Raw genomic sequence first — 23,159 nt, 5'->3', positions numbered from 1 at the left:
AAAAAAAAAAAAAAAAAAAAAAGAATTTGGCACGAGATGCTTAGCCATGCCCACAGCAGTATAAACGGGCAGAGCCAAACCAGAGCTGAGACGTATGTCATTGTGGGTCACTCTCACATGGCCACCTGTGGGGACTGAGAGTGAGCTTTAGTTGCTGCTAGCAAGCCAAAATGACATTTTAAAGCCCCAGCCCAATTAAAGTGAGGCTCCAACCACAGCCCTGTAAGACTTGCCAGTGGGAACGTGGAACAGGCAACTACTTGTAGCTTGACCCATAGTGACAAGGCTGCCATCTCCATCCTGTTTATGTCTGTGGAACATACTTTTGCTCTCCGTAAGAATTTTCACCAAATGTTAAACTGACACGAAGTCACTACCTGGAAATATTCATTTACAAATAGTGAAATACTGTCTGGACATAAACTCATGACTGGTTCATAAATAATCACAAGTACTTTAAAAAAACATTTCCCATTAAACATGGCATACCGCAGGGTATGGAGGAAGGAAGATCTGGATAGTCCTGACTTCCATAAAGCAGGCTGGGAAATACTGCCGATGCTAGGTAGAGTGCAGAGTTCTTAGGTCAGAGGGTCTACTAACAGCGGCTCCTTCTATCTCATAAAAGGCTGCATTGGCATATTTGGCTTATGAAAAACTAAAGAGACATCCAGGAGGCCCAAGTGTGTGTGTGGCAGAACTCAGTGAGTGCAGAGTTGATCTCCCTCGGACATTTCCTCCCATGAGGGGCATCCTAGACTGGTCTCCCTAAAGTGTAAGGCAGCTCAGATTCTCAGGAACCCTTAACTGCAGCCTTATGACTTACAAGGTCTCAATTACAAACGTTCTCCAGAACTCTAGCAGCAATTAGACAAGCTACTATGAGAGAATGCATTATAGATCAGTTAAAAACATATGCAAACCAAGCATCATTAGAGAAAGATAATATCCATGCAGAGTTTACAAACCGTGTCTTTAGGGTGGCCCAGTAAGTAGAAATATGGGGACCCATGCTTGTCACTTTTCATGCACATGGAGAGGCTGGAAGGTACCATTCCTAAAGGAAGGGGAGGAACAGCCTAGGACCAATCATTAGAATTAACAGAACCAGAGACAAAGACATTATAACTGTTAGAGTCAAGATTGCTTAGTAAGTTTAGAGCAGTTGAATAAAAATGACCTAGGCAGTAAGAATAAACACTTTAAGTAAAGCTAACCCTATCAGGCATGCAACAAAGTGAAATTAGTGAAAGATCAAGCTATACGTATATTTCAAGAGTAGATATTTTTTTTCCCCAAAAATATTGAGGGCATCCTGAGGTGCTTCTAAGGAGGCACAAATATGGATAACATTTGAGCTGGCAGTGCCAGAGTTCTTACAATGTTTCTTTTTCTCATAATAATGGATGTCTTAGAGATACCAGCTGTCATTTGAGAATCAGTTATAGTAATTGTTTCTAAATTTAAGAAATTGTAAGATATGGGCATGGACTTCCCATATTCACAGTTTCATTTTTCTAACGTTCTAATAAATCCTTACAGTTCTCGCCTATAGTGCTCTGCTTATTTACATTCAAAGTTTACAGTTGACTTGCTGGATATAATTGCTTTCTAGGAAAAAAAAAAGCAGAAAAAAAAAAAAAAAAGGCAGCAGCACATTGGCCGTTCCACACCGCTGGTCACTGGCTTGCCTCTGCTCTCCAGCCGGCCTGTAACAGCAGCGAATCAGCCCACAACCCCTTGGTTTTGCCAACTACAGCTGATGGGCTGGGCTGAAGTTCTTTACCTACACAGTCATGGCTACTAGAAATTCTAGAATAGTCGGGTTGATAATCTCCAAGGTATAAGAGGCCCCACAATGCCTGCTCGTGTTCTCTCTGCTGACATGGTGTGAGAGATGGGTATGGCTGGCTATGAGGTTAATGCTATCCAAAGGACTTAGTGCATGGAGCTCAGACATGTTGTAGCTATTGTCATCTTTGTCAGAGACCTCTGATGACATCCTCTGTATACAGCTCACTCCCTCCATGGGATCTGGCTTTCCCATACAGAATGAACCAGGACCCCACATTGGTTTTGGATTGTGTGATGGGAGTGTTTTATCTAGCATGTTCTGTGTATGGAAGCAGAGGGATACAGTGGGAGACATACCTAACACAGTGGGTTAAGTACAGAGAAGAACCACCCTGTGGTCAGGAAGTCAGTGCTTGACAATGGATGCCCTAAGTGGAAATTAAATTTCAGGATTTACTAATTGAGTTCACCATTTAGCGCTGCCAAGAAGCAAGTAATTTCATGTGGAAATGATCAAGCTGCTTCAGTGTCACACAGAGAAGGCTCTCTCTGGGTTTCAAACATGGCCTTTAGTTGGCTTGGAAACATATGTGCTAGCTAGGCCCAGAAGTTGAAAGAAAAGAGCCAAAAACATGGCAGGGTACAGCACTGTGAAGGCAGGAGTGGGAGCTACAGGGAGATGTGAAGCAGAGCTTTGCACACCGTGTGTGCAAGGAATATCAGTGCACCTCTCGTAACAGGCTGTGCCCAGCTCTAAACCCCACCACCCTGGCATTGGCTGCACGCATTATAGAGTGTTCTACCAAGAGACAAGGGATCTTTCTGCAAATAGAAAAGCAGCCAGGCAAGGTCCAAGCCACTTCACGGTTAACAGCTGTCCAGTGTCAAGAGCTTGTGTTTGTCCTATTAAGTTCTTTTTTCTCTAAGCACTGTGTGGAAGACTATGTGACTCTCAAAAGTTTAGAAATTTTCTTAAAATTAGACTATATAGTTTAGGCCCAGAGTAAGGCATTTATGATTGTTATCTTTGATCCCAATCGAAGGAATTCAGTTCGAAAGAAACATTAGGAAGTCTTTGTAAGGACAGGACATGAAAGCAGCGCTCAGAGTTTGTGGATAACAAAATTCTGTTGGCAGTGTGAAGGCGGTGCAAAGAGAAGAGTTCGCAGGGGGCAGAAGAGGGAGGCAGACATTGCAGATGCCATTATCCACTTGTTATACCCCAGAAAATAGACAGCGCTGAAGGTGAACTCCAACCCAATCAATAGCCATTGGGTTGCAGTGATGTGTGGGTTCAGCACCTGTAACAAAGAGAAAGAGTGATGGGCCCTGTGCCTGGGTGGGGCCAAGAAGTATATGGGAAGTATTTGTACTTCTCTTTCAAATTGTCTATGTGCTGAAATGAATCAAAAATCATAGTGATTTTTTTTTTAATTTTTTTTTTTTTCGTTTTTGGTTTTTCGAGACAGGGTTTCTCTGTGTAAACCTGGCTGTCCTGGAACTCACTTTGTAGACCAGGCTGGCCTCGAACTCAGAAATCTGCCTGCCTCTGCCTTCCAAGTGCTGGGATTAAAGGCGTGAGCCACCACGCCTGGCTAAATAATAATAATTTAATGTTAGGTTGGCAGCTCACTCGGCAGAGTTGCCTAGTATGATCTGTGTTTGATTCCCCCAAACCTGGTGTGGTGGTGCATACTTACAAACATCTGGGAGGCAGAGGCAGAGAGATCAGAAGTTCAAGGTCATCTTTGCCTATACAGTGAGTTTAAGGCCACTTGGGATATATGAGACCCTGAATCAAGAACAAAGGAAAAGATTGAGGGGCTGGGGAGAAATCCCAGTGGGTAAGAACACGTGCTTTGTAAGAGTGAAGACCTGAGTTTGGATTCTGGCTCCTAGGTGAAAAGCTAGGCATGTCTCTGTAGTGCCTCTAACACCCTGCCCCACACCCTCCCCTTCACTCTGTACTGGGGAGACAGGAATATTGCTGGGGCCTTGGGCTGCTAGGCCTGTCTCTCAAAAGTAAGGTAGATCAGGACATTGGGTGTTCTCTTCTGGCTCACACATGTACATACACATGGGTCTATGGCTCTCTCTCTCTCTCTCTCTCTCTCACACACACACACACACACACACACACAGAGGCTAGGACTCACAGTATTCTGGTTTAAAAATGACCTCTGGCAGGTTTCTGGACTTTGGGAAACAAGTGCAAGTGCTTTTGAGGACATGCTTTGAGAGCTGGTATTTGCTGGTTGGTAGTGGCTAGACCGTCCACGAATGTCTTAAGATGTTGGCTTGGCTTTGCCTTGAGGTCCTGGACAGCAGAGCTATGTTGGCAAATTCTTTTATAAAGATCAAAACCTTTTCTTGCAGTGTCTCTATTTCTGGACAAGAGAAAACCAGACAGTTTTGGTGTGTGGCACCAACTCTTTGACCTGTGTAGTGCAGGGGCTGGACGCTTGTCTGGAATCAGCACTCTTGCTTGGCTGTGAGCCACAGCACCAGAGCCTTCACAGGCAGAATGGAAACCACTCTCAGATTGACAAGAAGGCAAGAAATGGAAAACAAAAGAACAGTAAGAGAAAATTCGTATGTGTGTGTGTGTGCATGTGCGTGTGCATATGTGTGGGGGGGGGGCTTACAGTGCTGAGGAGGGAACCCATGGCTTCACACATGCTAGGCAAGCACTCTCCCAAGGCATTATAACCTTAAATCTCTCCCATTCCGTTTTGAGACAGGGTCTTCCCAAGTTGCTCATGCGGCCTTCTGCTTTATAGCCCCACTGGGCCTTGAACTTGTTATTCTCCTGTCTCTGCCCACAGAGTTGCTGGGATTATAGCCTGGTGCCATCAGGCCTTCAGTACCCTTAAGGAAGTTCCTTTTTTTTTTTTTCCTACCAACAAACATGGGGTTTTCTAGATCTCTTGGTCTTGGTCTTGCTTGTGGTCTCCTCTTCCTACCTCCAATTTCCCTGCCAAAGAAACATCTTCTGGAGCTGGGGGCCTCCCTGAGGCCCAGCCCACAGCTCAGTGTTGAGGAGTGTTTCCCCTGAGCTAGCTGCCTCTGCTCTTGGACTTCTGGCATCGGGCTCAGCTTTATACAGAGGCAAGGACCCTCAAGTCCGCTCTTCTGGGTGGGGTGCTGGGCAGGAGGGGTCTTTAGCTTTTCCAGTACACCTGTGGAGATTCTTTTCAAAGGGGCTTGGCAAAGATACTTCTTGATTTTTCAGAATGGATGGATTTGGGACTTCAGGGATGCTAAATGCCCCCTTCTTTACTGTGTATGTAGTCTAATGTGTGGGGGCTTACAAATGGTGCTGGTGTGGTGTGTCAGTATATCCCAGGGCCTGCCTCAAGGCTGCAGTGTGAAGCCCATTCAGGTGCCTTATCAGTTTCTCTTACTCAGCACGAGGTGTTCTTGAGTGATTTGTGGAGGTGCCCATGGAAAAAGAGGATGCGCTCAGCCACGGATGCCAGAGGATGGAATTAAATTTGAGAATTTATTACCGGCAAGGCTCTCTTTGCCCTATAGAATAAGCAAAGTGAACTGTGCAAAGGCGCTGGGTCCACCCATGGCTCCAGAGAGTGCCACTTTGGTGTGTCAGGAGAAGCAATGGCTCTCCTATTGTCCATCATCATGGGGCAGAGGAGCACACTGAACCCCAGCACCTGGTATCAGTCTTGGGGGTTCCTGACCCGGCTGCAAGCCACAGAGCTGTGAGGAGCGAGTGAGTGGATTGGATCAGCTCTGACTCACCAGCTTGGAATTGGTAATTCACATCAGGTCTGGGAGGAGGTTCACCCAGACTCAGCAAGGCTTTCCTTCAGAGAAAGTACAAGTTATATTAGCAGGACTATTACAAAGGAAATGCTTAACAGACCAAAGAGTCCAAGTGCTCTTCAAGAATTCCTAATGCCCTGGAAGTGCTTATTAAGTTCTATGAATAATTAATAAGCCTATTTTAGTTTAGTTTTTTTTTTTTTTTTTTTGTTCCTAAGAGCAGATTCTCCTGGGCTTTTTCTTCAGCTGCCACTCTGCTGGAGACAGGCCTTTCCACGTGTCCTCACTGTCCGAACGTCAGTTCCCTGAGGGCAACCCTGCATCTTACCCTCAGTGCCTACGAAGTGCTGTGCACGTAGTAGGTGCTCAGTAAATTTTGATTTGGTTGCGGGGCTATTAATTAAATGTCAACCAATGATGTTATTCCAGGATCTGTCCCACATGCAATATTTGGTAAAGTCATATTTCCTTGAGTTTATCTTTGGTCAGGGAGTGAAAGAGAGTACTGGTCAAATAACTACAAATAAGAATATGAAGATATGCTTATACTATTTGTGTATATGTATATATACATATATATGTATGTATATATATATATATATATATAATTGAAAAGAATAAGCAAATGAGTATCCAACTAAAGGCAAAACAAGTTCTGCAGGGCAGGGTGTTCTGATATGATTGTCATAAGTCATTGTAATTATTGACTAAAGGGAGATTTTTTAACTTAACAACTACTTAGTCAATTCGTTTCCTCAGGGGCAGCTATTGACACAAATAGGTTCTCTTCTCCCCCTAGAAGAGTTTTAAGGATACGATTCACTTTGAAAGTGTAGTTAGAAGTATTGTTCAGATAATTGGCTATGTCTTTCCCTTCATGTGGCCTGGTGCTGCTGGCTGCTGGGCTGCTCACATGTGAGAACTCAGCTTCATCCTTCGAATCCTGCATGACCTCCTCCATCTTGCCCTGTCTCCCACTGGCATCTGGACCCACTTCAGTGTTCTGCACATAAAGAGCTTCCCCCTGGTTCTCTGGGAGAGTGAGCACGGCAGAGTGCCGACCCACCACCGCAGAAAAGCGTGTTTGCTTCATTTGGAACAGCAAATATACCGGAGGGAAATGCTCCACTTCTGTGTGAGATATTCTGGAATGTTTTAATCCAAGGACACTTACATGTACCTGGGATCTGGCTGGCTGGGTTGCCAGTCAAGTATGTGTTCACTTTGTATGCCAGGCCTTGAATGTTAATGAAGGACACCTGTACTTCAAGGCAGGGAGCTAATTTGTTTAATTTATTCCTGGGCAGTTTTTACAGCTAAGAAGTGGCAGCACTTCCTCTTCCTACCCTCTTTAGGTTCATTTCATTTCGATAGAAGCTCCCCGTGCTGCCAAGGACCCGAGTTGGGTGCTCATCCTTGCCCTCTGAGTAGATGGAGGGAAGTGTCTTTATTCCTGCCAGCGGCTGAGAGGCATGTCAAGGGATGAGGCGTTCACACTTTCCGCTAGGTTTATAATCAACAAATTCTTATCCCGAGGACTGCACTTGAAGAGCCTATCTCCCTTTCAAGGACTTGATTGTGAAAGCAACTTCTCCTTCAAAGCCCTTATTATTTTCTGACTCCCTCTGCAGCTGGTCTGCAGCCTGTATTCAGCCATGACCTTCGTGATGCTCCTGTTGACTTATCCCTCTGCTGCGGGCTGAGGTGTCACCTGGCCACCCGTCTCATGGTAATTATGGCTGGCTCTTTGCAGAGAGCTCACTCCTTCCTCTGTTCACTTGGAGTAGCTCTGATTTTGCTTCATCAATGATCTGACACATCGCTCTGGCTGCTTTTTTTTTCTCTCCTTTTCAATTGTACCAGCATTTATCTCTCTGTCACAGATTGCCCTAAGAACTCAAGAGCTGTGCTTCTGTGCCTCTCTTGCTTGACTGAGATCAGCTTTTCCTTGACAAGTTCCCAAGTCCAGATAAGGGTTCCATTTCAAAGCCGTTCTGTAAGTTGTGGAAGGCACATGGGTGGAATGACTTAACACTTGGCCCTCACAGTTGGCTAGACCTTTTCATCCTCATTGACTTTTTCCTAGGCTAGCTTAAGTCTCAAGTGTCCCTGAGAGGTTAAATATGCCTCTGTGGGACCCTGATATCTCCCTTTGATTATCTCTTAAGGAGTGAGCCAAGTTTAGGATCTTGAGAGGCAAACAAAGGAAGAACACAGGCTTAAATTAATACCTGACAAGAAAAAAAAATCATTTTCCTGTGATTAGCTATTGCTGACCAAACTAGATTACATTCCTGATTCTATCTTTTGGCGAAAGTATTTTCTTGTGTTATTACTTACTGCCGCTATCTTGTTCTCAGGAGTGTTTTATTAAAAAAAATGCATTCTGGTTTATCTTAAAGAACAACAACAGCAACAACAAATTAGTTTCACGATACAGCCTATATCATACTGACTCTGGAGGCACTGTTCCTGACCATATGTTTATGTGTGTATATTGGGGTCGTTTATGCAGCCGTGAATGTAGCCATGTCTCTGGTCTGCTCCTGATGCAGAGCAGAGTTAACACAGCCAGCCGGGGACCATGCTGCTTAGACATGCCAGCTCATGGGGGTGGCTACATGATAGCAACATGGCTATAAATCATCTGCTATGCTAAGAACATGAGCTCTGTGCTGAGCGCTGAGCAGCCACGAGCCCCTTAAATGGATGATACAAATGACACCTTTGTATTCGCGACATCTGCTTTCCTTCCAGGAGGCAAGAATTTTGGGATGTGCTAAGCAGGGGTTGCCTGCCCCAGTGAAAATCATGTGTCCTGAGATGCTCATGGATTCCCTGGGTCCACAGCTATATTTCTGTTGCTTGGGGCGAATTACAATCTGGTGACTCATCATGGAAGAGCAAGCGTGAGCATCAGAGGGTGTCTGGATATTGATGCATCCAGAAACTGCCTGAATCTGTCCTGAATGACTGCTGTGTCTCCCTGTAGCTGCACTCTATGTCCCAGAAGCTCTCCTAGCAAATCTATGGATGAAGGAGTGAGGCGTCACCGGGGGACCTTTGAGCCCCGCCATTAGTTACTATGAAATTCCAGCAGAGCCACTGGGTGGCATTATCATCAAAGCAGAGGTGATTCTCTGGTCTTCTTCACTCCTCATGCACCAGGCTCATTGTTAAGCTTACAAATTCCTGAAGGGCTAGGATCTGCTGAGTTTGTGTCTGTTCTGCTTCACTAGTGGGTGTCTCTTCACCCCATTTTTCCTTTTGTTTCGTCATCTCTAAACTAACTTTACAAAGTCCACATCTTACAAGCTAGTGAGTGCTGACATCATTGGCACGTGTAACTGGACGTTTAATTTGGGGAAAAAAAATTCACTGAGAGCAAAATCTGTAAAACTATAGCAGTGAATAATATCGATATGGAGACCCTCAAAAGGGTGCCCAGACATTTAAGAGATGCTCTATGTTGGTTACTTTGAGAATATAACTGAGCCAGCTATGTTGACGGGGTCTTGGGTATCTGTCTTGTTCCAATGCCACGTGTTTGTGTTTTCCGCTAGTAGAATTAAGGGGCAGTGCATGGCTATGAGGCAGGGTTGTTCTAACTTCTCCCTGTACATAAGCAGCTGGTGTGTTGTGTGTCGAAGGCATGGATCAAACAGTGTTTCTAAAATGAGCAAGAGGCCGAGGACAGTGAAACAGGCCAGAGTAACTTTGAAAAGATTGACTTGAGTATGAAGAATGGGAGCGACTTTGAAATTGCTTGCTAGGTAATAGTCAAGTCTTGCTGTGGAGGGAAATACACCTTTAAGATGAGGTCTGATTTTAGAAGTGACAGAATTCACAGGTCCCTTTGGTATTTATTGTTGGATCAGCTGATGCTCTAGGATATTAACCTCATCCTATTCTAGGAGTTCAGATCCATCACAAAGGAATTGATGTTGGTGTCATTGATCAAGCCTATACTCATTGCTGATATCAATACTTAAGAATAGTTTATTAGATCCAAGCATCGTGGGTAGGAACAGGGAATGGTGGGGTTCCTTGGGCATAGAGCTGGCCCCGCAGAGCCACTGGGAGTTTTTTTTGCTCACTGACCACAGGGCCTCCTAGCTCTTTATGCAGGGAATTTCGAAGACACAGTGGTCTCTCCGAGGGTCTTCGAATGTTGAGATTTTAGCTGAGATCCGGGCACTGAACTGCCCTACTAATAAGGAGGCGTTAGTAGTTGTTTAGATAGCATATATGAAGAACGTTATTCGATAGGGAAAGATATATTTTAGGACATTTTCTGGGTAGGGAATGGGGTGGTGGTGGAGGTGGATCACTTTATGTAGCTGACATGTATGAAGGGATCCCTGGGGGCCTGCACTTAGCTCCTGGTGATATTCTGAAGAGTAATTCCGTGTGTCTCCTCACTGCTGTCTGTCTTTGACGCTCCCTGGAAAACGTTTCTATTTTGTTTCTTAAGGCGCTAGGTAGGGATAGAGCCCAGGGCTGGTGTGTGTCACACTGAGCCATGTCCCTGGGCCCTCAGAATATTTTTACAGACTAGCTCAGGCTTTGAGGCTTTCATGTGAGATCTGCTCAGTTGTGTGCCATCTACACTGACTGGGATGCCTGGAACAGGCTTGTGGGAAACAACAACTTTAAAGACTCTTGAAGTCAAACTATGATTTAAAATGCACTTTAGAGATGCTCTCAACCCAGGCTCTAGCTCCCCCTTTCTCCCACTGTCCCCACCCACTCTTCCTCTCTGCCTGCAGATCACAATGTAGCTCTCAGATACTGCTCCAGGGCCATGAGTGCCGCCACGCTTCCACCGTGACCCTGACGTGATGATAACGGACTAACCCTCTGAAACTTTAAGTAAGTCCCCAATTAAACGCCCTGTTTTATAGAAAAAATAGTAATGAAAATCCTTCCTCAAAAGAATACGAGGGGCTGGTGAGATGGCTCAGTGGGTAAGAGCACCCGACTGCTCTTCCGAAGGTCCAGAGTTCGAATCCCAGCAACCACATGGTGGCTCACAACCATCCGTAACGAGATCTGGCGCCCTCTTCTGGAGTGTCTGAAGACAGTGTACTTACATATAATAAATAAATAAATCCTTAAAAAAAAAAAAAGAATACGAAAACAGCATGGGAATTTTTTTCTTTTCTTTTCTGGAACAATCTCTAAATGCCAGGGAAATGCAGCTATGGAATGAGCTGAAGTTAGCATTTTAAATTCCACACCCTGAAGATTGGTTCTGGCTCATTCTCTGGCCCAGTTTACTAATCCTATAGGGCAGTCTAAAGCATGTGTGGATTCCAGAAAAAAAAAAAAAAAAAAAAAAAAAAAAAAAAAAAAAAAAAAAAAAAAAAAAGGTAAATTACTGCAGACTCAAATGAACAGAGCACCATCAGTCAAATTAATAAAGATTCCCACATATAAGTGGTACTGGCTCTCCCTGCACGCTCAGAGATGCCCTGTAAGACCACACGTTTGCTACAATAAACATTGCCTAGCTTCACGAGGTAAAGAGAGGGTTCATACACACTCACACACATCTTGGGCTTAAGTTGACATGTGTGCTTATTGATCTACTGAAAGTAAATACCTAGTTTGGTAGCGGTAGCCCGCAGGTGCGGTATATATTTCTAAGACACAGAGAATGCAGAGCACAGACGAAGGAAAGTGTGAAACGCACCGTACTCCGGGACCTGCCCCGTGCCTCTCTTCAGCAGCAGCCGCACTCTTCTTCCTCCAGACTTGATGAGTTCTATTGCTCTGGCATGGGTCATGTCGCGTGTGCTTTCCCCATTTATTTCAATGATCTGATCTCCTACCTGTCAATTAACGAAAAAAGGAAAAGATGGTTTGCATTTCCAACTATTCAAATAGCGTCCCGTTTCCAAAGAGCACCCAAGCTGACCCTCTGGAGAGCCTCATCCCTGGCTACTCCCTGAATCTGACTCTCTTGATCAGAAGCTGTCGCTCTGATATTACAATGCTCATTACCCTGGCAGCTTTGTCTGAGTGAAGAAGCAAATATTCTAAGGCTTTGCATTGATCACACTGTCAGCTTTTGGCTTTGTGCAGTATCCGTTTAGCACACTGGATGGAGTGGTTAGTCTCTGTGCTTCTCTGACAAGGTTTTGCTGTGCATCATTTGCATTTCCCTGGGTGCTATTGCAATATTACCTTCGTGGTTAGCAGTGGTTAGTTGATATTCCAGTTTGACGATGAGTTCTCTATCACTGTTCTTTGACTTGAAAATGAGACCCTCTGTTCTCTACACATGACTAATGCCCTTGCGAAATGCTTGCACGCTCACACCTGGTTGCCAGAAGATGCTTGGTGAAGCATCATTCCCTCTGCAGTTGTCAAAAATGCCTGTGCTCCATAAGCTGTTCCCGCTTAGCTTTTGTTAGTAGATAGTAGGGTATAAAGAGCTTCGACCACAAACGGATTATGTAATTCCCAGAGGACCATTATTGCCAGGGGCCTTTGAATTAAAATATATTGAATTTCAGAACAAATTATTTAAGACTAATTAGCCAGGGAAAACACAATGAGTTGCTTTGCAAAAAAAAATGTATTATAGATGATTTCTCTCTCTTTTTGGGTTTCTTTTGAAACAGGCTTTCTCTGTGTAGCCCTGGCTGTCCTGGAGCTGTACTGTAGACCAGGCTGGACGTGACCTGACTGCCTCTGACTCCAAGTGCTTGGATTAAAGGCCTGTGCCATCACCTCCTAGCATAGATGGTTTCTCAAACAAAGAAGATCTCACTCTAATTAATATCTATAAAGCAGAGAGAGCCAAGAAAAATCTACAGCTGAGCGTGCTGAGCAGCGGTGGAGCAAGTAGTTGCGGTCATAGCAGCATTTTATTCTTGAGTTTGGTGGCCTTTCCAGGCACAGGTTTGGGGCAGTGGAAGAGGGTGACATCATCTTTGTGGCATCCATATTACAAAGAATAACTCACAAGCCTAACTTTTACTAAACGGAAAGTTAATGTCTCTGCTGGCTAGTGTTAGGTCAACTTAAAGCTAGAGTTATCGGAAAGGAAGGGAACTCAACTGAGAATGCTCCTCTATAAGATCCTGCCGCAGGGCATTTACTTAATTAATGATTGCTGTGGGTGGTGCCACCCCTGGGCTGGTAGTCCTGGGTTCTAGAAGAAAGCAGGCTCAGCAAACTACTGGGAGCAAGCCAGTAAGCAGCATTCCTTCATGGCCTCTGCATCAGTTCCTGCCCCCAGTTCCTGCTCTGAGTTCCTGTAATGACTTTCTTTGATGTGAAAATGGACTAAGCCTGGTAAATCCTTTCTTCCTTCCCCAAGTTGCTTTGGTCTTGGTGTTCATCCCAGCAATAGTGATGCTAACTAAGACAGTCTCTCTTCATGTTTCCTTAACTATCACCTTTTCCTGTGAGGCAAAAGCTATATCCTGGAGTCAAGTGACTTGTGAGGGCTATGCATCTAACTTGCCAGCAAAAGTGGGAACACTTATCCCACCCCATGGAGTCTTCACCCATAGTGGAAACCTTAGGGCATGCCATTCACTTATGGAAAACTAAAGGCTCAACACAGCCCCATGGAGAAGGCCCCTGCTTCTTTCTCTGTGCTTCTCACTCACGTTCAGCTGGCTATCGGCCACCTTCACCCGGATAACCAGGAGGCATCTCAGTAGCAGAGAAACTTTCCAATATCCCCCAAAGCAGATTCTCTTTTATTTCCTAACCCTTTAGGGTTAGGATTCTTCTGGCCTTCTACCTATGAAACCACTTCTCACGAGGCGTCCCATTTATAGCAAAGCATACATCCTGACTGTGTAACCCTGCTGGCTCCTGGTTTCACTTTATCAGATTATAACCCCCTGGAGGGGGCGCTGGAGCCACCCTGTAATCTCACTTGTCAGAAGAGAAAAGAAGAAAGGAAATTGCCTAGAAGCCCTTTGTGACGCTGTATGCCAACAGCTAAGACAGGTAACTGAGACTCCCTCGAGAGCACCACACTAGGATGCTTTAATCTTTTCCTTTAACATCTTCCTCTTAATCCCCTTGCTTAAAATCTACACCAAAAGTGCCATTTAATAAACCTTGCCTCTTCTTTGAGAAGCCTGTATCCATACTCTCTTGTGTTCTCGATGCCATTCTATTTTAAACCGCCCCCCCCCCCCCAAAACTCAGCTTCCTAATGGCTCATCTTGAAGTTCTTTTCTGAAACCAAGAATCCTGGGTTTGCTTGAGTTGAGGTTCTTGGATTGAGGCTGTACCGTAGGCTGCCGGGGGTGACAGTGTGGAGCTGTGTTCCCATTGGTGCTAGCTACCCTTACAGGTATCACGGTTCACGTAAGCCAGAGGTGTGGGCTCATGTTGGCCTGCTTAAAAATAAGAGTTCATTATGATTTTACTCTCAGTGTATGCATGTGCCATGCGTGTGTGGAATCTGTTGAAGACAGGAGAGAGCACTGGATACCCTATCATTGGAAGTATGGGTGGTTGTGCACGTCTGGCATGGGTACTGGGTGCTGAAGTACGGTCCTCTGCAGGAGCCATAAGTGCTCTTAACTGCTGAGCCATCTCTCAGCCCCAAGATGCCTTTTACAAACCGTGGATCCTCAGCACCTGTTCCAACTCTCTTCCATCCAGGGGTGTACCAGCTCAACTCTGGCCTGTGCCTGGGTCAGTACGATGTTCTCGGACCCCTCTCTGCTCCAGTTTTCAGCACAGCCAGTCTTCCTAAGGAGGAGCATTATGCTGACTGAGGCATCAAGATTCTCTTTGCCTTCTCTTTCTCACAGCCCAGCATGTCTCAAGCCCAGCTTAAACATCTTCTTTTCTAGGGTGCCTTCCATAACCTCTCGGCCTTCTGAAGCAGAGGTTTCTAGTCTCTGCATTAGTCATGGCTCTCCCTCTGTTAGAGGTTTGTAACTCTCCTTCCCCCAAGACTCTGAACGTCTTCATTCAGTAAGCAGCTTTTAATGAACACTTACTATGGGCTAGAGAATCCACTGGCAATGCAGAGTCAAATGTTACAGTTTCTGTTTGCAACATGTTCTCGTCTGGTTGAAGAAGAGTGTCAAGATGACAATATTCACTGTATCTTGACTATGGCACTTGTGTCCATCAACTACTAAGGGTTCAGAGACAGATGTTGACCCCAGAATGGTGTGTATAGGTTGCCAGGAAGGACTTCTTGGTGGTGACAACATCTCACTGAGTTATGATGTGTTAAGAGTAGCTGCCCAGATGAAGGTAGAATAACACATTCTAGACGAGAGCATCTTACATGAGACCTGAGTATCTGAGAGCATTCCGTTTCTCGGGAATGTTCAGAGTTCAGTGTACCACTTAGGGATTTGGGGTTTGTCTGGGCACTGAGCACACTTTAAGCAGGGAGTAAGCTGATGGGGAAGCAGGCTGGTAGTTAGATGTTTCCCTGAGTGGACAGGGAAGGCAGGAGGTTGATATGGTGAGCCTGGGGCTGTCACATTATCCACCTAAGTCCATGTGAGACACCGCCTTTAGGTGGAGACATGCCCTCATCTCCTTCCTTAATGTTAATTCAGTGGGGTAGGTCAGGAATCTGTCTTGGAAAGACTCCCTAGAAGGCAGGTTACCCTTAAGATAGTACACCTTTCGTCCCCAGAATATCCACCCACCTCCAACGCAGTCCCTATAAAAAGCCTTGGCTTGGCTGGGTCTAGGCATGACTTATTTCTTCCTCCTCCTCCACCTCTTTCCCCACCCCCTTCTGTATTTTTCTTTTGAATGCTGGTTTGAACCTAAGTATAGTTTAACACTCAGCCCTCTGTGTGGCTGACCACTGAGTCAGTAGTGCCCGCCCATCCTGCCAGCCTAGGCAGTGGGATCTCACTCACACCTGCCTTCCCTGGGGTGGGGGTGGGGGTGCGGGTGGGGGTGCGGGTGGGGGTGCGAGGAGTGTTCCCTTTAAACATTAATGCATTGTCCTCAGGCTTCTGTTTGAGTCTATTTGTTCTCCATCTTGCCTTTGAGTTTGTACCCAAATTCATTAATGAGACTACAGCCTCAAGAAGTGGGGGGGGGTCCCCCCAGATCTCTCTGGTGTCATGTGATGGCTTTGCTGGGACTCCCTAAGATTTTAGGTAACACTTCTTTCCTACTCTTTAATTGCCAGAGCCCTGTGATAGCACCAACCTTAGGAGGCACTGGGGACACAGGTACAGGGGCTAATAAGGGAGAGACTGGGGTGTGTCACAATGTGTACTTGTGAATAAAGTGTTTCCAGTGCCTCCAAAATCAGACCCTGGCAGCCAGCATTAACTATCTGATGCTGCTGCCTTGAAGCTGGAAGTTCAACACAGAATCACGTGTAAGAAGAAGCGTGGAAGGCGTGCTGGGCTGTGCCCTTGGCATTCTGGCCTGTATGTGAACACAGGAAGGCTTAGACGCATGATCATCTCCTCTGCTGTGTTTAGTTGTATTTTCTCCTTTTGCGGCAGCAGTGTGGGAGAGGAGGGAGGACTTTGGCAAACGGTGTGTGAAGTGGAGAAGCACGGGCTCCAGGAGCTGCACACAGTTGGGCAAATGTCAGGGGAGACCTAGGATGGTATCGTATCACCAGAGTTTGTAGGAGTCTGGGGTCTGCTTTGCCCAGCAGACTTTTCACAATTCCAGGGCTCTGTGTAGGGTCCAATCAAAAGAAGAGAATGATGCTGCTACCACTTCAATCAAGGTTCCTTTGTCCCCGTCTACGTGGCTTTCAATATCTCCCACATCTCGTGTGTGGCTTTCAATATCTCCCACATCTCGTTCCAGGGTATGGGTGAGAGATAGTTGCTGACCCCGTCCCCTGTGAGTGTGTTAGTATGGTTTGTGTATATGTGTGTTTGTGTATATGTGTGTTTGTGTATATGTAGGTTTGTGTATATGTAGGTTTGTATATATGTAGGTTTGTGTATATGTAGGTTTGTGTATATGTAGGTTTCTGTATATGTAGGTTTCTGTATATGATGTCTGTATGTTCAGAGGTCTTCCTCAGCTGCTCCTCATCTTATTTTCTGAGATAGGGTCTCTCATTGAACATGGAGTTCATTGATGGCTAGCCTGGCTGTCCAGGAACCCCAGGAATCCTGTTTCTGTGCCCCTAGCACTGGGATTACAGGTGTAAACCCTGTGCCTGGACTTTGTACATTGGCACTGGGATCTGAGATCAGGCCTCATGCCTGTTCATAAGCATAATGCCATCCTGAGATTCCTCTCCAGACCCTGGTTTCCTTCCTTATTGGAGCAACAAGAGTCTGAGAATATTCAAGATATTACTAAATGTAGGGAAAAAATTCTTTAGGGGTGGATGTGTTTAAGTAATAGGATGGATTCACTTTGTCATAGTTACACAGGGTGGTTGGGTACCTTGTAAAATGGACCAGCTCATTTGGAGCTAGGTCAAGAGGAAGCAGCAGTCCAGCTCCTGCATGGAGATTCCGGTCCCTCCCTGTGCCAGTATGAATGACAGAAAGGTTGAATTTCCATTTTCATTCCAATCCAGTTGCATGTGTAATCATTTTAACTGGAACCCTCTAAGTAAATGTGGGATGCGACTTCATTTACTTTCACCCACTATACATGTATGTATAAAGAGACAGACTTGTTGGCGCAAGATCTCTTATTATTTCCTGTCTCATTTAATTTCACTTCTGCTTCTAGTGTATACTCCCAAAGCATGTTTCATGAAATGGGAAATTAATACGAAATTCAGTCTTTCAGGATGAAGAAAATGACCCAAAAGAGTCTATGTACTTTTTCTATATTTGCCCCCACTGTAGAGCTGTCTTCAACTGAGATACTAAAACAAGCTTTAAAGATTGCCATATGTGTTTAGAGAATCTTTAAAATATTATATTCCAGAATTCAGTTGATGGGGAAGAGGGGCAGGGAAGACAAGAAAGGGAAAAGGCAGGGGAAGAGGGCTGGATGGATGGAGTGGAGGAGGGAAAGAGGGATGGAGAGAAGGGATGGAGGGATGGAAGGAAGGAGGGATGGAGGGAAAGAAGTATGGAGGGATGGGGGAAAGAAGAATAGAGAGATGTAGGGGAGGAGGGCTGGATGGATGGAGTGGAGGAGGGAAAGAGGGATGGAGAGAAGGGATGGAGGGAAGGAGGGATGGAAGGAAGGGGGGATAGAGGGAAAGAAGTATGGAGGGATGGGAAAAGAAGAATAGAGAGATGTAGGGGAAGAGGGATGGAGGGAAGGAGGGATGGAGGGAAGGAGGGATGGAGGGAAGGAGGGATCGAAGGAAAGAAGTATGGAGGGATGGAGGGAAAGAAGAATGAAGAGATGGAGGGATGGAGGGAAAGAAGAATGAAGAGATGGAGGGATGGAGGGACAGAAGGAATGAGGGATGGAGGAAAGGAGGGAAAAAAGGAAGGAGGGGAGGGAGAAAGGGAAGAAGGGAGGAGGGAAGGAAGAGAAGTGAGATGGAAGGAAGGAGGGAAAGATGGTTGGAAGGACAGAGAGATGGGGGATGGAGGAAAGTATGGAAGAAGGGATGGAGGGAAGGAGGGAAGGAGGGAAAGAAGGATGGGAGGGGTAGAGGGAAGTGGCCATCTGCATAATCATGCTTAGCAGTCTTTATTTACCTACTTACTTTGGGGGGGGGGCAGGAGCAAGGCCTTGGCTAATAGTGGGAATTGCTATGTAAACCTGGCTTGTTTCAAACTCGTAGAGATCTGCCTATCTCCACCTTCTAGAACGCTGGGATTAAAGGCATGCACAGCCACACCCAGCTGGCAACGGATTGTTATCAGTTAACACCACGATCTGACTACATCACAAAAGATCCAATTTTACATGATTCGTGAGTGAAATGATCCCAGATTACAGTCTGGCTTGAGAAGCTGGGCTTTAGAAAAAAATGTATGCCCACGGATAACAGATAATCTCAAGTCCCTACTTCATGAAGGTCTGAGTGAGGGCCACACTTGTGGCTAATTTTCTCAGGTCCCGTCTCAACGTCACCTTAAGCATCACTTACAGGCTGTTTCATCACAGTGACTCTATGTCTTTTGTGTCTGTTACAGCTTCTTGATGGGCAGGCCCTCAGCTAATCAGGCTTGAGGCAGTGCATGCTTGCTTCACTTTGCAGTTACACCCAAGGCATTCACTCCCATGATATACAGGTGTGAGCTTTGGGCACCTTGGATAAAACTCTGACTTCCTGGGAATACTTCCAGAGCCATACGACTTCTATAGTGTTGGTAGGAAACCAGATGAGGGCTCCAAAATGGTGGATCAGACACATTCTTAGAGGGAAACAAATCCTAAAGGCCTGAGAGGAGGAAGGGAAGTTGACTTGAATGACATCATAAGGGTGCTAGGGAAAAAGTTAGGGTCTTCACTGCTCTGGGATCACTTCTGGTGCTCATACAGGAGGAGGCTGGTGGCCACAGGCAACCCTGCTGGAGAAGAGACAGGCTGACCCCTTACTTGACGGTGACATATATTTTTAAATTTCTGAAAATATTATTTTTAAGTGTATTGGTGTTTTGTCTGTCTACCTGTCTCTCTGTGTGTGAATGTGTGTGTGTATGTATGTATGTATGTATATATGTATGTAAACTATGTGCATGCCTGGTGTCTGTGGTGTCCAGAATAAGGCATTCAAGCCCCTGGAATTGTAGTAACTGGTTGGTTGCCAGACAAAATATGGGTTCTAGGTACCAAAACTTGGTCATTTGCAAGAGTGGAAAGTGCTCTTAGCTAGGTACCTCTCCAGACTGACCTTTTATATTTAATGGCAGTTTTCATGATTAACCTTTGTTACACTTCCTGTTATTACCAACTTTCTCCTCCTCTTCCTCTTCCTCCTCCTCCTCCTCTTCCTCTTCCTCCTTATAAAATGCTAGAAGCAGAGCCCAAGGCTTCAGCATAGCAGGGCAAACACTTAGTTCTGAGCATACACATGTCCAGTCCTGTTAGATGCTACTTAGGAACCGTTTCCAGTGAACATATTTTCTTAGGGGTTTCTGTTAACCACCTCATTCCTCACATTTGACTGTAATGAATTAGAGAGGACGCAGCTACCCATCACATGGCTGGGACAGGAGTCCATCAGGTCAGCAGGTTCTTCCAAAGGCAAAACTCCAAACCCAAGTGGAAATGGCAACAAACATTTGAGAGTGTTCAAACTGTGAATTTCATTTGTCTCAATTAACGTACATGCTGAAAATCGAGATTCTTCCCCTTTACACTGTGTCCTAGATTTGGTAGTTATTTAAAAGGGGCACATGCCAGAATCTCTCAAGGGAGTTTATTCTAACAGAAATGTGCAATGGCCTTGCAAATGTGCACAGTCCTCGACCAAAGCTACACCTGGTACATACGAGCCTAGGAAGGGTGGAGGTGAGGGTCACAAGTGGATTTAAGAAGTTACAGGCCATGGTGTAATTCTGAGGGCTGACATGACCTGTGGGTGGCACACCGTCTTCTGTGCTTTCATTATCTGAGGTTTCCTCATTTAAAATATGTGGTTACAGTTAAAGAAAACGTCAGTCTTTGACTTGAATGTGTTTCTCTGCAGCAGGGTGTTGCCAGGGCTGGATGTTCTAATTAACAGGCTGCCCTTGGCAGCAGTTCAGGGAGTGCCTGCTTCTCAAAAGCCTCCATCTCTCATTTAATTTTTTTTTTAAGCCTCTAAATTTAAACATGGAAAAATTGTGAAATTAAATGAAAATCCAGTATTCTGATTGTAGAGGCAGCCAACCTCTAAATGACAACTCCATCTTTGTCATCAAAGCTTCCATTTCCCCTGGCACATATTGTGGACTCCAGTCTTGTATACAGAGAGCTTCACTGGACTGTCTATAAATCTTACTCTGCCAAGCTCTTGCTTGTGGTTGCTGCCCTACTTCTGAGGTTCTCTCTTCTGGCTTTCCACATGTTCTCCAGGGCATCTCTTCCCGACACTCTGAGGATCTGTCCTTTTGTGGATGCTGTTTCATGGTCGGTCTGGCTGCTTTCCCCATTCCTTCAAACAGCTTCATCTTACTCATCCCTTAAGACCAACCTAGCTCTCAGATCATCTATGAGGGGCTTCAGGGATCCAACCAACGCTGGCTGTGTCTTGGCTGTGTACCTGTGTGTGTATCTTGGCTGTGTACCTGTGTACCTGTGTGCCTCAGCTGTGTACCTTGGCTGTGTAACTCTCCTGTGCTTTCCTTTAGAAGAATTTCCTTTTCCCAGATAATGCTGTAAGCTCTCCAACAGCACAGGCCCAGCCACAGGGGAAATGTCCAGGTACATTTATTTAACAGCTGGATGTATACATGGTAGAGGGAAGGGATGTTTTCAGATACTTCAATGCGCCCTTTAGTTTAAACTGGATTTAATTAAGGTTTATAATAAGAACTTACCTCACTTTGATTGTATATATCACCTGCTTTGACCCAGACTAAATGACACACAGCATATGTACATGTGTACCTTATAATCTATAAATCATATCTATAAATGCAATCTATTACTAATTGTAGTAATCATCTTCCTCCTCTCTCTCTTATACTCATCGTGGAAGAAGAGAGAGAAGGAACACAGTTGTAGGCTTTGCATAATGAGCCTAGGAGGGAAGCCGCTGATTGATTGAGGGAGTGTTAGGTGGGAAATGGAGCAAGTGCTGTCTGTGGAAATATTGCCGAGAGGCAAAAGACTCTTTTTGGGTTGTTAAGTACTGCCACACAGGAATTCCTATAGGGCAGGGATGCTATTTTGATTTTATGATTTTAGATGAAATCTTTAGGAAGAGAGGCTCGCCAAGTGCTTGGCAGGTAGTTTAGACCTTGAGTTAATACAAAGAAATCACTACAAGCAATAGAATGCAGAGACGGAGAGTTTAAAGGCAAGCTTGTTGAAGCGGAAATAGTTTCTACAAAGGAAAAAAAAATATAAGCAGCCCCATTCCATTTTCAGATGCTCATTTAACTGTTCAGGCAAGAAGAGACCGGGTAATATCTTAAAATCACCTGCCTGAGCCGGAATGGGAAGCTCTCATGACAGCCCAGCCGGCAGCTTCTACTGCTGCTCAGAAATCACTTACGTTAGGTCATGAAGCCAGTCTGCCTAGTTGATTGAAAAATAAACAAAAAGAAAATCACAAGGAGTCTTCAACTGTGGACTGTGTGTGGGCTATCATTTCCCTTCCCTTCATGTGATTGGGAGCAAAACAGAATATCATTCTGCATACTTGCCTAATCAGATATACTTATTTTCCAGACCCGGTCACCAAATGGGCTGCGAGCAATGGCTGCTCCTTTGGCACATGGTAATAATGCCTGTTTTGCTGAAGTTAACCATCCTTCATGCTGTATTTACTTATGTACATTCTGCAAGTGTGCCAATTCTAGACCTGGCCTGGTTCCTATGTAGGTTAGAATACATACACACAGTGTGTCAAGCTAGGTAGCTGCATATAGCCACCGCCAGCTACAGTCTTGAGAAAAATTTAACAAAGGGATTCCTTTAGAGCTGTGGATGGGAAGGAACTAAAAAGGGCTGCAGAGGCAGGAGGCAGCAGCATGTCAGGAGAGTGGTGCTGTTCCCACCTCTAGCCTGAAAGACATGAGGAAGGAAAGAGAAGTTACCAGGATCAAGGGAGAAGCATGGGAGAGGGGCTGCCTGCCTGGAGTTGGAGCTGCAGAGAGAAATTCAGCTAGACCCAGAGAACAAATATGGGAAGCAGCAAGGAAAGAAAAACCATCTAGCTGTCTATGTAGAGAATACAGAATCATGTCACCCCTTCCCCTTGCCACACTCCACTTCCAATTCCTGGAATCTGTGAATAAGTGACTTTATACGGGAAAAGGACATTGCAGAATGTCTGTCTGTCTATCTATCATCTATCAATATAGCTATCAATCTACCTACTATCTATCTACCTACTATCCATCTAATATCTACCTATCAATCTAGCTACTATATATCTAAATCTATCTATCTATCTATCTATCTATCTATCTATCTATCTATCTATCTATCTATCTATCTATCTATCTATCTATGGGTAGGGATGAGATATGAGGCTGTGTGCTCTAAGTGATATCCCAGACCCCATTTTTTTTTTTCCTGTTTCAAGGACTGAACTTAACATTTCACATACACTAGAAAAGAACTCTACGACTGAGTGAGGTGAACTTTGCATCCACTCCAACCTGGAGGCCCATGAGATGGGTTATTTTGAATTATCTGGGTGGGTTCAATGAAGTGCCAAGAGTATGAATCTCAGAGAGATGGGAGGATAGAAGCAGAGGTCAAAGGAGAGAAGATGCTAAACTGGTGGGTTTGAGGATCGAGGGACAGGATAGATGCCAAGGCAAGCAGGTGACTCAGGACACTGGAAAAGGGAACACTGTCACTGGAAGACTTTGAAGAAGCCAGTGCTGCCAACTAGATCCCTCCCTTCTAACCCAGAGAAACAGATTGGACTTTTGACTTTTAGAACTATGAGACATTATTAAACAGTGCATCATTTTCTTTTTTTTTTGATTTTTAATATTTTTATTACATATTTTCCTCAATTACATTTCCAATGCTATCCCAAAAGTCCCCCATAGCGCCCC

At 45.0% G+C, this 23,159-nt stretch overlaps 1 protein-coding gene across 7 annotated transcripts in view; it reads right to left on the bottom strand.

Moving 5' to 3' along the window:
* The window catches only part of Magi2 (membrane associated guanylate kinase, WW and PDZ domain containing 2), a 1,402,993-nt gene that overhangs the window by 48,480 nt on the left and 1,331,354 nt on the right, over window positions 1-23,159 (bottom strand). For 4 of the 7 annotated variants that reach the window (XM_021161942.2, XM_029477266.1, XM_021161944.1 and 1 more), the window contains 2 exons: window positions 11,273-11,411; window positions 969-1,057 (listed from right to left, as the gene is read on the bottom strand). In XM_021161942.2, the coding sequence (XP_021017601.1) occupies window positions 969-1,057; window positions 11,273-11,411 (228 nt within the window). Of the gene's footprint in view, window positions 1-968; window positions 1,080-11,272; window positions 11,412-23,159 lie in introns of all 7 variants that reach the window. The other 3 variants (XM_021161940.2, XM_021161941.2, XM_029477267.1) reach the window with 2 other exon arrangements.

Source organism: Mus caroli, chromosome 5 (genome assembly GCF_900094665.2).
Source record: "Mus caroli chromosome 5, CAROLI_EIJ_v1.1, whole genome shotgun sequence".
In the NCBI taxonomy this organism is placed as follows: Eukaryota; Metazoa; Chordata; class Mammalia; order Rodentia; family Muridae; genus Mus; species Mus caroli.
The sequence above is the reverse complement of the archived record's forward strand: the minus strand, read 5'-3'. Positions and strand labels throughout refer to the sequence as shown.